We start from the raw sequence: 15208 nt of genomic DNA, 5'->3' as shown, positions 1-15208 counted from the left end.
CCTCCGTCCTTGTCATCATCCTCAGCACCGAAGTTTTCATTGATATTTGATGCATTCTGAGAAAGACCTTTGAGTATGGTCATCAGGAGGCGGACTCCAAACACTCCTGGTATAGCTCATTGCATGATGAGACGGCCCTGTCGATGTACAGTTCTGTCTGATAATCGATATCCTTTGTGCAGTGACAGACCTGATACCAATTCGCCATTCAACAGAAGAGGGTTCCTCCTGGCCAAGGACATCGCAGTTTGAGATCGGAGCACTCTGTTCATTATGTATGGGTACCTCTCAAAGATCAAGTCCTGAGAGCCGCGCGTCATCTTTACCGGTGTATGTCAGGTCGAACGTTTTCACCACAAGTACAGGAGGCAGCTTTGCTATTTTCGGCATCTAGAACAGTCGATAGGTGTCATGAAATGTCGAATTCATTCAGTGGAAAACTTTGCACGTGAAAAGGGTGCCTTTCTTGCTCTGCTAGGGGTTGACTACCTTGGTATTGGCACTCATTCAAACGGTCCAGGTTGTAGCTCTCAAAGGTCATCTGTGTGAGGTGCGCGTCGGCGATGGGCTTTCATTTATTGACAATAATAAGATCAGACTCTTCTTCAGACAGGGTGGGATAAGGAGGTAGCCACCTTTATGGTCGACTGTTTGTTTGCCTGCACCGTCAAAGCAATCGTATCTCAACCCTGGTTAGCATACGTTTATCCTTGAGGTAGTCGTCCACACTGCCATATTGTGGCTCGAGGTTATGCATCTTCAGTATCGGACTGACCGAAACTGACATGTTGAACTGCGTAGTTTCCCCCAGAACTCCGTGTAAAGGATCACGAGATTGCAAGGCATCAAAGAAGCGAGGTGTCCTGAAAGGATACGCAATTTGTCAGACAGCCGGATTATCTCCGGAAGCAGAAGGCTATAAATAAACCATAAGATCGATACAAAAGGTACTTATGAGTACAGGGTCGGAGTTAAGAGTATGTCACAGTGTGAGCTCGTGATTCTATTTCTCAATCTTTAACCTCTCCAGGAGGCAAGAAAGCTATGTCCAGGACGATTTGAGCTGTACAAAACAGATAAATCCAGTCGCTACGAGGCCTTTGACAACCATCCAGATACATTTCCCCTGGAAAACTCATTGTTGGCTTGTCGCACAGATATGTATCAGCTTCCAAATTCTTCAGGACGTAGGGTAAGATCGGATCACGGGATGGTCTAGCCCCAATATCGCTAAAAGGTAATGGATACACAGGGACATAAAACATCAGCTACACTGACCGCAAACCATCGCACCAGTCAGGTTAGACCGTTACCACCCAAGGTCGTGTACGTCCCTGGCCCACTGCCCCATTCCTCAAACAGCTAGAGTTGCAGCTCTCCCGTCTCCCTGAATCCCATACCCTCATGCAACAGCGTTGAGCGGTTATTGGTCCAACGGATCTATGTAGAGCGATCACTGCGGATATGCGATATTTTTGTACGGTGTATTCCAGACAGTTGTCTCAGGTGCTATCTTCGAGCGACACGGTCAAGATCACATGAGCCAGTTATGTTGTCCCGAGAGAAACACGAGCGATGGGAGTGTCATACTAATGTCTCACAGCGTCGTTGGATTGCTCTGCCAAGATTGTTGGATGCATAGGACAAGCAACACGCTGGTGACTTGGCATCAGGTAATACGGTAGCCACCTTGCGTGGACCTACAGAGACTAGCAGCTTAAAGTTGTACCGACCGGGTATATCGCAGCGCATGGTTGCATATCCGCCCTGAGAGCAACACAGACATGGGCACCGAGGATTGCTCTACAAATACACATTCCACAACATCCGGATGCCTAAGCCGCGATCCTGGAGACAAACCTACATGCTGTAGGGCACTAAATACAGAAATGCAACCCATGGGAGTAGCAAACTGGAGCCTAAAGTTTGTTCTGATGCGGTTGTTGCGGCGAGAGTTCTTGGATCACGTTGAAACCCAATCTATCCGATGCTCTGCTGTGTAACTGAACCACTGAGGCCACCCACAATGCGGCCGCGCGGAGTGGCAGTTCCAAGAAGCAGTTCTACGGTTCATGTCAAACAAGACACGCACGTCATTGGCTTTCCGAATGTTCTAGCTTTCTAGGCTCGGCGAATCCTTGTAGAGCAGGTTGTTGGAGAACCAGCGGAATTCCACCGAAAGGCAAAAGCCACTGAGGCAGTGGTCATATTTTTGGTAATTTTATGCATTGGTCGAAGCGGATAAAGCCGATAAAATCTGACATAATCTGCACCGCCATTGCTGCACAATGGTCAAGGGCACCGCCACTCCGCCACCATAACCGAGGGAAAAACTCCCAAGACCAAAAGTCCCGACACGGCTCATCCCAACAAACCTTCCCAGGCGCAGGATTCCCGTCAAAATAACCCAATTAGCTCGTTAGGCGAGATGAGACCAACGGAGCCAAGACCACCAACGTCATCCTTTACAGCAATCAGGACTGGATCGCATTACCCACCACGCAGACTGGACGAATGCCAAGTCTACAAAAACCGGGACTGGCGGACGATCTTCCTTTCATTCGGTGGCAGCCTGGAGCAATGGTCCTGGGGCGAGACTGGTTTTTGAGCAAAAATAGGGGCTATTCATAGAAATATGACAAAGTGTGCTGTGGGTCAGGACAGGGGATTTGTGGCCTTGGCAACGCAACTCGCGGCCCTCGGGCTCGACGAAGGACAGGGTACTCGCCGTGCTAAAGTGTGCTAGAGCGTCCTAGAGAGCTCGTCGTCCTGGATAGTAGTCTAAGGTGACGTCTGTCATGACCTCATAGTACAATCTGGCGAGAGTGAAGGTCAAGAGACACTACACCTTCTGACCGGAACATCACCAGATGGAGGGAACGATGCCTCTTTCCATTCCACATGGAAGCCTCCGGAAAACGGGTGTGGAGCCGTGGACCCAAGCACACTTTACCATGAAACGTAAGTCGGGCGACGAAGCCCACGGTGATTCGTGGCTGTGGTCTCCATCACAATGCATTGCCACTGGAGCCATACTTGCGACTGCTATGCCGATCTATTTCTATCATCAACACAGGGCAGAGAAGCGAATATTTAAGGAGCCCGGTACTCTCCAGATCTACGGGAAATTTATCTCGATCATCAACCCACAATCAACAATCTAATCTGTGGATTATCACTCCCATACTGCTTCTTCCACTAAAACTATCCACATCTCTATACACAAACCCACATACACATCCTTCAAAATGCAGTTGACTCTTCTCACCACCCTGCTCGCTGCCACCTCCGCCCTGGCTGCTCCCCAGATCGAAAACATCATCTCCGATGTTGCTGGAGCCGCCCAGACCGCCGTGAACGGCGGCCAGAGCATCGCCTCTGACATCGCCAGTGCCGCAACCTCCATCGCTTCCGCCGTTGAGACCGGTGTCCCCGGCGCCGCCTCTTCCATCACCTCGGCCGCGGGCGCCGCTGCCTCCAGCGCGGAAAGCTGGGGTTCCTCCATCGCCTCCGATGCCGAGAGCAGGGGTTCCTCTATCGCGTCCGAGGCCAGCTCCAGGCTGAGCGAACTGACCACCCTGACCGGCACCAACGGACAGCCCACTTCCACCGCGACCGTCTCTACCACCTCCGCCAGCGGAAGCGAGACCACCACCTCTACAGGCTCCTCCACCACTGGTACTTCTTCTTCCTCTTCCTCTTCCTCTTCCTCCTCGGCCGGCAGTGCCTCCTCCACCAGCAGCGATGGCGCCGGTGCCATGCCCACTCCTTTCAGCTTCGGTGCCGGTATTGCCGGTGTCGCCGGTGTCCTGGGTGTCATGGCTGCTCTGTAAACGAACAACGAAAAAGCTCATAACCATCGCTGCTTTCGGTACGAAATACTATGTGACACTATACCATGATTTAAGCGGGAAATAATATCCTTCGGTTACGACAAGTTAATGGGAACCATGGCGTTTTGACTGCGTCTTCATGTACATGGATATACATTTTGAGTTCTGACATATATATACTGTTATGATATGGTTATATTCCTAGTAATGAACCTCACTAGTGAAGTTTTTTCTTTGTCGCTATCGTAACTTGCCGTAGTCGTAGTTGGATATGACATCTGAAACACTGAATAGGAGAAGCGATTGGTGAAAATTATCAAACAGATTAGAGCTAATGCCAAAAGAAGGAAATAAAGAAATGTTGCTTTTCTAGCAGAATTGTCCTTCATTCATGTTGCTTTCTTTGTTGGAATTTCAAATCTTCGATGAAGTGGTGTAACGGCGGTATACTATATCGGTGCGATCCAGGGTATTGTGAACCGTATATTCAGAATTATCTGACCTTCTGGCCTAGTGGGTCGCACGCCCTCACAGGTGGCTGAATATTAACCGGAATTCAACCAATTCTTTGTACGTTTTTTCTGATTTGAAATCTTGAATTAGTGGCTACAACTGAACATAGAGGTTCGGAAGGATTACAATTATTAAGACTTGGCTCTCTTTGTAAAGTAGACAGTGTAGTTATCTCCAGAATTTATGCTTTATTCTCCGAGGCGTTTCTAAAACTTGAAAAATTTACTAAAAGCTGCGCAAGTTAAAAGTATTCAAAATAGAGTCATTTGGGATTTTCACTCTAGAGATGTTTTTTCCACCTTGGAAAAAAAAGTATCAATAATTGAAGACAGTCTTGTACACTCTCAGTTGTGCGATGATTTTCGTAACTGCAACATTTGTTGTTATTGTCCTTCGTTGCACAGATATATATATATCTAAACAACAGGACGGAGAGTGGAGGAAACAGAGTAAAAAAAAAAAAAAAAGCTTTGGACGGAATCCAAGTCACTGAAATCCGCAGCAATTAAGTGGACCGAAATTTCTGAAAAAAGGCATCACAGTTACCCGCAAACATAAGACTTTAATAGAATGTAGAAAGAGTTCCTGTCAATCCTGAGGTCCAGATGATGGAGTTCCCAAGTGCCCTACCCGTGCGGATCGGCGAACACCCAGCTTTCCACGGTACAGCCTCTGCAAGCTCCACTTTATTGAGGATTATCGACCCAGCAGATGCCATGAGAGAGTGTCGGAGCATTTTCGCATCTGGTTACAAATTGTATATCTTGATAGTATGTATGGTAATTCGGACCACCTCATGACTATTGTGACAGTACCCCTTAGTTTATAGAAACAGTAAAGATAGATGTGGAATCGATATGAAATTGGATTATGCTATATCGTAACTCATAACGGCAAGAGAGGAGAATCTAAACTATAGACAGGTAGTCTAGGTATGGTCTATATCTAGAAAAACAGAAAAAGAAATCAAACTAAACAGGCACACCGCCGGTACCAAAGAGCTCCAGCTTGATGCGATCCTCGCTGACACCCGCAGCGGCCAACGCAGCACGCGTGGAGGTCATGAAACGGTCCGGACCGCAGACATAGTATTCCGTCTTGGGATCGTCGAGGAATAGATCCTTGGACTTGTCCAGCTTGGAAAGGTCAACACGGCCCTGGTGGTCGTAGTCCTCGCCCTGCTTCTCCTCAGCACCGGGGTGAGTTTCGAAGAATGTAGCGTGCAGGTCCTGGTACTTCTCCGCCAGGGAGTCAATATCTTTCTTAAAGGCACGAGCAGCGGCCGAACGAGCACCGTGGATGAAGTGAATCTTGCGCTGGGGGGCATCTGGGGGGTTCGAGGTGAGGGTCTTCAGGATGGAGGTGAGCGGGGTGAGACCCACGCCGGCGGCGATGAGAACAATGGGGTTGGGGCTCTCGGCGTCCGAAAGATAGAAGTCACCGAAGGGGTGGGAGACCTTGACGACATCGCCTTCGTTGATCTTGGCATGGAGGATGTTGGACACGTATCCGGGGTGAGACGGAGCGTTGGCGTCGGCGGTGTTGAGGCCTGCCTCCCTCTTGACACTGATCCGGTAGTAGTCCTCCCGTGGAGCGTCACTCAGGGAGTATTGACGGCATTGGGGGAACTTGAGCGAGTCCACGAAAACCTGCACGGAGATATACTGGCCGGGGCGGAACTTGGGGAGGGGCTTGCCATCGACGGGCTCGAGGTAGAACGAGGTGATCTCTGAGGACTCGGGGACCTTCTTGGCGATACGGAAGTCGCGGAATTCGGTCCAGCCGTCGGCCTGCTTGTACAATTCGGCCTCGCGACCGATCATCAGGTCGGCGAGTTGCCAGTATGCGGCGGCCCAGGCATCGAGGATCTCGGGGGTCAGCGCATCGCCGAGGACCTGGCCCATGGCCTCCAACAGGAACTTGCCCACGATTTGGTATTGGTCGGGTTGGATATACAGCGATGCGTGCTTGTTGCAGATCAATTCGACGGCGGGACCCAGGGCCCCTAGGTCATCGATATGTGACGCGTAGGCAAAGAGGGCTCCGGCCAGGGCACGGGGCTGATGACCGTTCGTCTTGTTGGCATTGTTGAAGACGGCGTTCAACTCGGGGTGAGCCGTTAGCATGTTGTCGTAGAACACGGTAGTAATGTTGGCGCCATGTTGCTGGAGGACGGGCACGGTGGCCTTGATGAGCTGGATTTGTTCGGGGGAGAGCGGCATGGTGAAGGGATTGGTCTGCAGGACTGATTAAACAGATGAGGGGTGAGATGTGACGTTCAGTAACTTAGGGCTACCCCTCCTGCGAACGTTAGTCTCGGCCATGGTATTTATACCACAGATGAGCGCATGCCCCTGGACAACGTGTTGCCATTTTTCGTTCTTCTTTTTAGGTTAACTCTTTTGGTTCCTGGTCACCGGCCGAAGATGAACACCGGGACTGTGGATATTTGGTAAAATTTTCTCTGGGAGGCCGATAATTGGGCTCTATCTCCGCGGTCCATCACATCTCCGCGGGGTATGGAAGACTGCAACGAGTCTGGAAGAAATGCCAGAAGAATTGTTTGCTTGAGGGCAATCAGAGCCAAGATAATGATAAGCGACTAAGCCTGATTGGTCGATGCGTTCTCCCAGTATCAAGTTTCTCAACCCTCATGACCAGCAGGGAAGATGCTGCAGGTTGAACAATCTGCAGCATACCCCGTACGTGGTCTTCCTTGTTCTCCGCACTGATTTCTGTTGGAACTACTGACTCTCTTGCGGTGTGTACGCGAACTGCGGCCAAGATTTTCGTAATGCTATCAGCCCATTCGTCGGAAATTCTCGGGAAACTCGTCCGTGTTCGCTAAATTCTCGGGGTTTGCGAGTGTGGGAAGACTTGTCGACAGTGGCACCATCCAGCTACGACGGGGCAAGCAGTGGCTGAGCCGGAGCAAAAAGGAAGGAGAGTAAGACAAATGGATCATGCTTATCCTATGTATCACAGTACGACCATACTCAGCGTAGACATCGGAGACGAGGAGAACAAGTGGAAGTCATGAGATCATAGGGCTTCGGGTGCGCAAGCCCCCATTTTTTTTTTTTGGATGTTCTCTAGTGGGGACCCTTCACAACGACGGCTTGGCATGGCATTGATCTACTCCTAGTTCTTGATCATAGAACTACGCTTTGATCTATATGGGAAAACTTGAACTAAGGTGAAAAATACTGAGAGTTCTCTCTTGTATCTAGTGAAGCATTAATCATTGATAGCAACTTCATCTGCTTGGTCTGCATTCGAAGCTCCATCTCTTCACTACGCCCTCACCGCCGAGAGGTCTAGACTTCGGCCACTCCGGCCAGAGCCCTTGGTCAGTGGGCGCAGGAAGGACTTTCTGCCACCAAACTCTTGATGAGGCAGGATCTCTGGACTATAACCATGGAAATGTCTGTTGCGGCCGGTCTTTCATCACTTCCATGATTCCACCACTGAGGAACCTGGCCAGATGCGGTCGTTTTTGGACGGACAGAGTTCAACTGCAGCAAAGAATCAACTGAAGTCATGACGTTCGACCTCGTAATCCGATATGAGTATAAAAGCTAGCGATCTTAGCAGAAGCGGTGGGTGAAGCGTCAAGAAAGAATTTACGAAGGGTTTTGGAGGGAGCTGGTCAATCGCAAGAATCGTGCTGTCTTCCGTCTCCAAGTAGTAAATTCGAGACCATCCACATAGCAAGATGAAGTTTCTGAAACGGGGAGCTCGCGCTGATCGCGCTGATAGTGACGGGCACCCTAGCTCAGCCCCAGTGTACCGCTCCACTCAGAAGCAACTCCCCATGTTGCATCTGAAAGATACCGTGCGCAACAATGTCATTGCCGTCGTGGGAGAATTTGTGGGAACCTTCCTGTTCTTGTTCTTTTCATTCGCTGGCACTCAGGTGGCCAACACGCCCGCACCAGTGCCCGGTGCTCCGCCGAATACCTCGAACTTGCTCTATTCTTCCCTGTCGTTCGGATTTTCCTTGATGGTTAACGTCTGGGCCTTTTACCGGGTGACCGGCGGTCTCTTCAATCCAGCGGTAATGTTGCCCGTGTGACGTCTACAGTATCAAGGCTAACCACAACAGGTCACCCTGGCCCTATGCCTCGTGGGCGGCTTGTCGCCTATCCGTGGGGTCCTAGTCTTCGCGGCTCAGATTGTGGGTGGCATTGCGTCGGCCGGTGTGGTCAGCGCCCTGTTTCCAGGGCCTTTGAATGTTTCAACCCGTCTAGGAGGAGGCGCCTCTATCTCGCAGGGGCTGTTTATTGAGATGTTCCTCACCGCGCAACTGGTCTTTGTGATCATCATGCTGGCGGTGGTGAAACACAAGTCAACCTTTCTGGCACCGGTCGGAATTGGTCTAGTCTTCTTCGTCACGGAGATGATTGGTGAGCCTGTCCTTTGCAGCTGTCATGTACCGTTTGTCTCACACCCATCAATGTAGGCGACTACTATACTGGCGGCTCCCTCAATCCCGCGCGTTCCCTCGGCCCGGATGTCATCAACCGCAGCTTCCCAGGTTACCATTGGATCTACTGGGTCGGTCCATTGCTGGGTTCCTTACTGGCATGCGGTTTCTTCGGTCTCTTGAAGATGATGGAATACCAGACCGCCAACCCAGGACAGGATTATAACGAGTGGGAAGCGAAGAACGGCCCCGGATCCTTGGACATGGCGACGAACCGACCGTCGGTCCAGTTCTCCGACACGTCCACCCTAAACCACGGGAATTCGCCGACAAATGGCCAGGGCGTGCAACCGCAACCCGTCAACGGTGCAGAGCAGGTTTAATACGCTGTCTACCGGCCTCGCTGGAATCAGACACGCCACGGATCCTGTCATTGGACTGTTGGACACTTTTAATGCTGATAATTCTCGATAGTCGACCTAGCTGTGTCCAATTCGGGACAGTAAGGACGACATATGAACCTGTAGTCAATTATAATTGTTAATAAATGTAGTTACATCGCCAGCAAGGATTAACACTTGGTGGTGGGGGGAGTCTTGGGTGGAAGGTTACATATTAGTTACTAGTACTTGGTGGTTGGGAAGGCATGTGCGCATCACGTTGGTGGCTTAACCCTTTTGGTCGATAGTGTGTTGCGTTAGGCCCAAATCAGATCAACTCCGTTCTCGCAGCTTCAAAGGAAATCAATTCCAGTGTTTGATTTCAGCCCTGGCTGAATTCCCCATAGCGACTTCTCTCTTAAGTGGTAGTTGACGTTGACAGCACGAGAGATTTTATTACTCAACATGGCATGACACGAAGATAATAATGTATGTGTCTATGCCCTTGTATTCGCTTAACCCGAGTCCCTCTGGACCGAAACCATGCAGGTATCCTTGTTCGTTAAACAGTCGACGTAAGGAGTGTTTAGTCGCGTCACAAAGGCATTGTGGGTAGGATCAGTGCGAAATTGCGATCAGAATGATCAATGGTGTTAGGTTAATTACAGGTGCAGTAGTGGCTGAACTCAGCTGTGGACTAAAAGGGGAAAACTGGAGCCCTAACTCCCCTCTGCCATTGCGAAGGATCGCAACATGAGTTTTCTTCAGGGGACGTCTGCACTATCAATGCATGACATTTTCCTCAAATACAGATAGCTATAATGGATGAACGCCGGCGCTGGAGGAATTAAGGTCATCGTCTTAAATATTCCTGAGTCTGCCTACGCTGAATCGAGACTCATGGGATCGACAGACCCACGTCTGAGTGCCAGGTGGAGCATCACCGAACTCATTGGCCACCCGTCACAACGCCATATGTTCTTTTGCTGCAAGGTTTGGCTGCCTGTCCGTCATGGAAAAAAATCGAGACAATTTGAGTTCCATGGCCATCACAGCGTTGAATCAGGGGCGTGTTTCCCAAGCCAACAGGATGTCCCAGAGGTGTTCATCCCTACCCCATTGGGGATATCCGTCGCTTTCTCCACTGTGTTGCAACATTCCGGCGCCGATAGGGGAATAGTTCCCAGGACTGGTGCATCTTAAACTTTGGGCTATCCACGAATCCACTCCGATAGTCTACGATCCGTTTCCTTGGTTCCCTCAAGCCTATTCCTTAAGACTCCACGCCCTCCGCAGGTGGGTGTTCGACTCATTCAACACGCCCACGGCGATATCAGTATCCAGAACCCTCCCTGTTGGACACGACACACACGGTCAAGGGAGCATGGCCAAGATGGAATCGCAAGCAGCCGTCCAGGCTCATCCCCGCGCCGATGAGGCCGGCCTGGCGGATCCTGGTGATATGGAGTTACTGGGTAGGTTCGTCCCTCTCGGCTGCAACCTGATGGGTGAGCGGCGTCAAAAATGGCCCGGTATCGTTAACGTGCGCAGCGAAAATGGGTTACAAGCAGGAGCTGCGCCGACAGTATTCGACCGTGCAGATCTTCGCCGTCGCGTTTAGTATCATGGGTTTGGTGCCGTCAATCGCCTCGACCCTCGCGTTTTCGTTGCCCGCCGGGCCGGCTGGTATGGTTTGGGTGTGTATTTCTTTGATTTGCATTATTGTCGCATGCTGGTCAGATACTAATCGTGTAGGGTTGGTTTATCGCGAGTATTTTCATTTTCACCGTCGGTCTTGCCATGGTAATCGCTACCCCGGATGCGACACTCCCATCGCGACAGAAACTAACGGTCGCAGGCCGATATGGCGTCCGCGATGCCCACTGCTGGAGGTCTCTATTGGTGGACGCACTACTTCGCCGGTGATAAGTACAAGAAGGTGTTGAGCTTCTTGGTTGGATACAGCAATACAATGGGGCTGATTGGAGGAATGTGCTCGGTGGATTGTAAGGGGACTATTTCCCACGGTTGTACAAGGCGCCTGCTAATGAACAGACACGCTCTCTCTGATGCTGCTGGCTTGTGTCTCTATCACTCGCGACGGAAACTGGTCGGCCTCGAACGGCACGATCTACGGCGTCTATGTCGGACTCATCATCATCCATGCCCTCTGCGGTATCTATACGGGGAAAATCATGCCCAAGATCCAAACCTTCTGTATCTTTATCAACGTCGCCATTATCGTCGCGACCGTTATCGCTCTCCCTGTTGGAAAGGTCACTCGTGGCGAAAAGCTCAATTCGGGTTCATTTGTCTATGGGCACGTCGATAACCTTACCACCTGGCCGACCGGGTGGGCCTTTGTCCTGGCCTTTTTGGCTCCGATCTGGTCCATTGGCTTCTTCGATTCTTGCGTGCATATGAGCGAGGAGGCGCTCCACGCTGCGAAGGCCGTGCCGCTGGGAATCATTTGGTCGGCTGGATGTGCATGTGTGTTGGGTTTCCTCGTCCTGTCGATCATCGCCGCCTGCATGAACCCAGACGTGAGCGCGACTCTGAACTCGGTGTATGGCCAACCTATGGCGCAGGTAGGACTTCTTCCTATGATCCCCATCTGACACCCGGTAACCATGTGCTAAACGCGACCAACAGGTCTACTTCGATGCGCTGGGCAAGCGAGGAGCGCTCGGCTTCATGGGTGTGTTGATCGTCATCCAATTCCTGATCGGCCTCAGTCTGGTATGCCCCCTCAATACCCAACGTCTACATCGATCATGGAACTAATAGGTAAACACAGATCGTCGCCGCGTCTCGTCAAGTCTGGGCCTTCTCCCGTGACGGCGCTCTGCCCTTCTCTGGCTACTTCCGCCATGTGAGCAAGCGCGTCCGCTACCAACCTGTCCGTGCTATCTGCGGCTTGGTCATCGTCTGCATCATCTTCGGCCTGCTGTGCCTGATCAACTCCGTCGCCGCGAATGCGCTGTTTTCCCTGTTCGTTGCCTCCAATTACGTCGCATGGGGCACGCCCATCCTCTGCCGCTTGATCTGGGGCCAGACGCGCTTCCGACCGGGCGAATTTTACACTGGAATCCTGAGTCGTCCACTGGCAACGATTGCCGTCGTGTGGCTGCTGTTTGGCTTGATCCTGTCCATGTTCCCTAGCATGGGGCCGAATCCCACCGGTGTGTTTCTCTCTTTCTCCCCTTGTCCATATTTTGTGTCTTCTTCGTCAATGCTGACGGGATATATTTAGCCCAGGATATGAACTACACAATCGTCATCAATGGCTTTGTGTGGATCGCCGCGATGACTTACTACGTTCTGTTCGCGAGGAAATGGTACACCGGCCCGAAGATGACTATCGATGCGCCGGCGAGTGCAACAGACTCCGCGTCGGGGGATGAAGCAAGACAGCAGGAAAAGTCGGCTTAGAGTTGGAGTACTTGTTTAATTTTTATATCCCTTACAGTTAGAGTTCCTACAGCGAGACTTGGCTTTTGTACACTTCATTTCGACTCTTATATTATACATGTTTTTTTCTCCGTCAGTCATAGACATTATATGCGATAATCATACCCTCTGTATGTCTGATCTGCGGTACGGGCGTATATTCAAGTCACTACAATGTATTAAGACCATTTCATTCATAATACATAACATTCGGAATCCGTGGGAGCTGTCCAAGAGCCTCGTCGTCGGTGTAGTTGTCAACGGAACACACCAACACCCTATAGCCGTCCATTCTATTCTAATTCACTGAATAAGACCATTACTATAGAGATTAAGATGAACGCAACTCCGAAAATAACCGGTCATGAAATCTATATATAATCGTCTATCCATCTAGCATCATAAGTCTAGTAGTCATTAGCCGTCGAGCCATAGAGATGTTCCCCACGCTCAAGGACCTCAATCTCATCACCAACAGCGACGTATAACCCCTTCTCTTGCTCCTGAGCCATCTGCAAGGCCCGGTCCTCAGGCACACAGTGCATACCTATATACCCAAGAGCCGACTTATTACCATCCTCGACCGTACGGTACTTAATCAATGTGGCACTCGGCTGCGGTTTCCCCCTTTTCTTCTCTGCAGGCGGGTTTTCCGCGCTGGGCACCCCAGTCTCCGGATTCACATTAGGCATCGTACACCGCGACGTCCGACAAACAACCGACACCGTCGGTGCGACATCAGCCCGTGGCTCTGCGTCACTGCCCTTCGGCAAAATGCGGTACCGCTTCCAGGTCTCCTCGTCGAAGGCTGGGGCACCCGTGATCCAGATATTCGCGCGGAAGCGAAAGGCATTGAGGGGTTGGTTTTCCGTTGGAAGCAGTGCGGACACAGCGTGGACGGAGGACAGGCTGTTTATATTGATTGGCTGCTGGTCCGTATAGCCGTGGACAGAGGGTGTGCCGATGTGTTCGAGTGGTGCCAGGTTTTTATCTGTACGGACAAGGGTATCGGATGTACATCTTAGCAGGGTAAGATTCTGATTGTTTGCGATGCGCAAGTATTTTTTCAATTTCGGTAATGCTTCTGCGACGGACGGAATTGTTCCCATATCTAAACCTTTTGCGTCACGGGAGTGAATGCCGAATGTTTTGAATTGGATTTTGTATTCGCTTATCATGGCGGGCGTGGGTTGGAGAGGTACGATAAACTGCACTTCCGGCTTTGCGAAGCGCTTCCCTGTATGAAAGAGCTTCTTCAGAGAATCGAACCGGCCAGGCCCATCGGGGTCAGGGAATGACACCACGACACATCCACCGGCTTGGACAAGCGGGTCATGTTGGTTGCTCTCCTCGTGCGGCAGCCATAGTTCCGTCTTGATCTGAGACATGGTCGGCTTTGTGCGCTGGCAGATAAATCGCCATTTCGATTCCATGGCGGGATTGTTCTTGCCCAGCTCCGTGGCCAACGCGAAGCATCTGTCGTACATGAATCCGGTCTTGGTCAGTAAAGCTCGGCTCAGTTCGATCCGGCCGCATGACTTGATGGGGTGAACGCAGATCGCCTTGATGCGTATCGGTCCCTCGGGCGTGGTTCCTTCTGGTGCGTCGTATTTGGATTCATACTGATCTGCCATGTTGCTGGTCGATAGGCCGATTCTTCGCAAATGTCTGAGCTTCTTCCGCGTTGTACATGTGTTTCCATTTTGGACGGCGAGGATGAAGACCAGGCTCAGCAGGAGTATGACATTTATGACGCCATAGGTGACTGTGGAGGTCTTCAGTACGCCCTGAAGACCTTGCAGAATGTCTCGGAGCATTTTCCCAGGGTTGTCTTGGTTTCGAGGGTTGTTGGATAGTGTAGCGAATTGCTTGTTTGGTGGGAAGGAATGGAAGATATCTAAATTGCTAACATATCCACCACCTCTTGATTTCCGTAAGATGCTATAAAGCCCATTTATCCCGTATTAAGAACTGAGAATTTATTCCTGGGAATCCGAGGTTATTAATACTGTTGCACTGCAGATAAGGCGCCAAACATGAGTTCCATTTGAGGAAGTTTGACGGAGTGGATCCACCAGATCCACTGGAACGCAGAATCATCGATCCTGACTGGATGGACCTAGGGCGCAAGGAAGATTTTGAATTGGGTTACTCTGCTGCACCTGGGGTCGGGGATTCAGATCCTACATTACGAATCAGAGAGAGTCTAGAAGCTGTGGGATGGAGTCTTGCCCTTGATAATGACCGCCTGTATCTTTCGATTGATAAGAATATACTATATGCTTTAAAAACCACCAGGGTTTATCATTCAATGCGAGCAATGTGTTCCTTAACTTCTCCGGCAGCCATTCCCTAGGGTGGCTCATATTCCACTTATCTCGTATTCAATCCATGTGACTCATTGTGTGACAGAGGAGAATTCCTATATAGAATATTCACGGGTTCCCGGCACGATTCTGTATTAACTTCCAGTAGCGGATATTTATATACCGTACTCCACATGCCGATGTTCCTCCATGATTCAAGTTCATGCTCATCTCGTCGGGTTTCCTATTCCAGTATAGATCGAGATGTCCACCTCTATCCCGAATATCTAAGAGCTTCCG

The 15208-nt window shown here is 50.6% G+C and overlaps 5 protein-coding genes across 5 annotated transcripts; 3 read left to right on the top strand and 2 right to left on the bottom strand.

Moving 5' to 3' along the window:
- Nucleotides 1–3248: 3248 nt before the first annotated feature.
- On the top strand, nucleotides 3249–3833 carry BDV37DRAFT_288003 (putative GPI anchored protein; the record flags this gene model as incomplete). The annotated part of the gene is made up of 1 exon (XM_032088204.1): nucleotides 3249–3833. One exon carries the CDS (start codon nucleotides 3249–3251, stop codon nucleotides 3831–3833), a length of 585 nt encoding a protein of 194 aa, XP_031936328.1.
- A 1399-nt stretch (nucleotides 3834–5232) lies between these two features.
- On the bottom strand, nucleotides 5233–7198 carry fhpA (flavohemoprotein). Its single transcript, XM_032078798.1, has one exon. The coding sequence runs from the start codon at nucleotides 6566–6568 to the stop codon at nucleotides 5318–5320; it is 1251 nt and encodes a 416-aa protein (XP_031936327.1). The 5' UTR covers nucleotides 6569–7198; the 3' UTR covers nucleotides 5233–5317.
- Nucleotides 7199–8061: 863 nt separating this feature from the next.
- BDV37DRAFT_275639 (aquaporin) lies at nucleotides 8062–9155 on the top strand (the record flags this gene model as incomplete). Its single annotated transcript, XM_032085428.1, has 3 exons — nucleotides 8062–8403; nucleotides 8452–8752; nucleotides 8809–9155. 3 exons carry the CDS (start codon nucleotides 8062–8064, stop codon nucleotides 9153–9155), a joined length of 990 nt encoding a protein of 329 aa, XP_031936326.1.
- Nucleotides 9156–10446: 1291 nt separating this feature from the next.
- BDV37DRAFT_13714 (putative GABA permease (Uga4)) lies at nucleotides 10447–12797 on the top strand. Its single transcript, XM_032078795.1, has 8 exons — nucleotides 10447–10627; nucleotides 10704–10849; nucleotides 10908–10955; nucleotides 11011–11158; nucleotides 11208–11740; nucleotides 11805–11891; nucleotides 11950–12334; nucleotides 12406–12797. The coding sequence occupies exons 1-8, from the start codon at nucleotides 10537–10539 to the stop codon at nucleotides 12582–12584; spliced, it is 1617 nt and encodes a 538-aa protein (XP_031936325.1). The 5' UTR covers nucleotides 10447–10536; the 3' UTR covers nucleotides 12585–12797.
- On the bottom strand, nucleotides 12400–14567 carry BDV37DRAFT_14409 (uncharacterized protein). The gene has a single exon (XM_032078863.1). It carries the CDS (start codon nucleotides 14417–14419, stop codon nucleotides 13010–13012), a length of 1410 nt encoding a protein of 469 aa, XP_031936324.1. The 5' UTR covers nucleotides 14420–14567; the 3' UTR covers nucleotides 12400–13009.
- Nucleotides 14568–15208: the final 641 nt, after the last annotated feature.

The sequence above is a fragment of the Aspergillus pseudonomiae genome (genome assembly GCF_009193645.1).
Source record: "Aspergillus pseudonomiae strain CBS 119388 unplaced genomic scaffold BDV37scaffold_106, whole genome shotgun sequence".
NCBI lineage: Eukaryota > Fungi > Ascomycota > Eurotiomycetes > Eurotiales > Aspergillaceae > Aspergillus > Aspergillus pseudonomiae.
Note: the sequence above shows the minus strand (reverse complement) of the source record. Positions and strands in the feature narration are given on the sequence as shown.

Excerpts from the sequence above, each read along its gene's own strand:
- BDV37DRAFT_13714 (XM_032078795.1), top strand. The coding sequence starts at position 10,537 with ATGGCCAAGATGGAATCGCAAGCAGCCGTCCAGGCTCATCCCCGCGCC. Across the intron at positions 10,628-10,703 it reads TGGTGATATGGAGTTACTGG|CGAAAATGGGTTACAAGCAG; the intron begins GTAGGTTCGTCC and ends TAACGTGCGCAG. Across the intron at positions 10,956-11,010 it reads TCACCGTCGGTCTTGCCATG|GCCGATATGGCGTCCGCGAT; the intron begins GTAATCGCTACC and ends TAACGGTCGCAG.
- fhpA (XM_032078798.1), bottom strand. The coding sequence starts at position 6,568 with ATGCCGCTCTCCCCCGAACAAATCCAGCTCATCAAGGCCACCGTGCCC.
- BDV37DRAFT_14409 (XM_032078863.1), bottom strand. The coding sequence starts at position 14,419 with ATGCTCCGAGACATTCTGCAAGGTCTTCAGGGCGTACTGAAGACCTCC.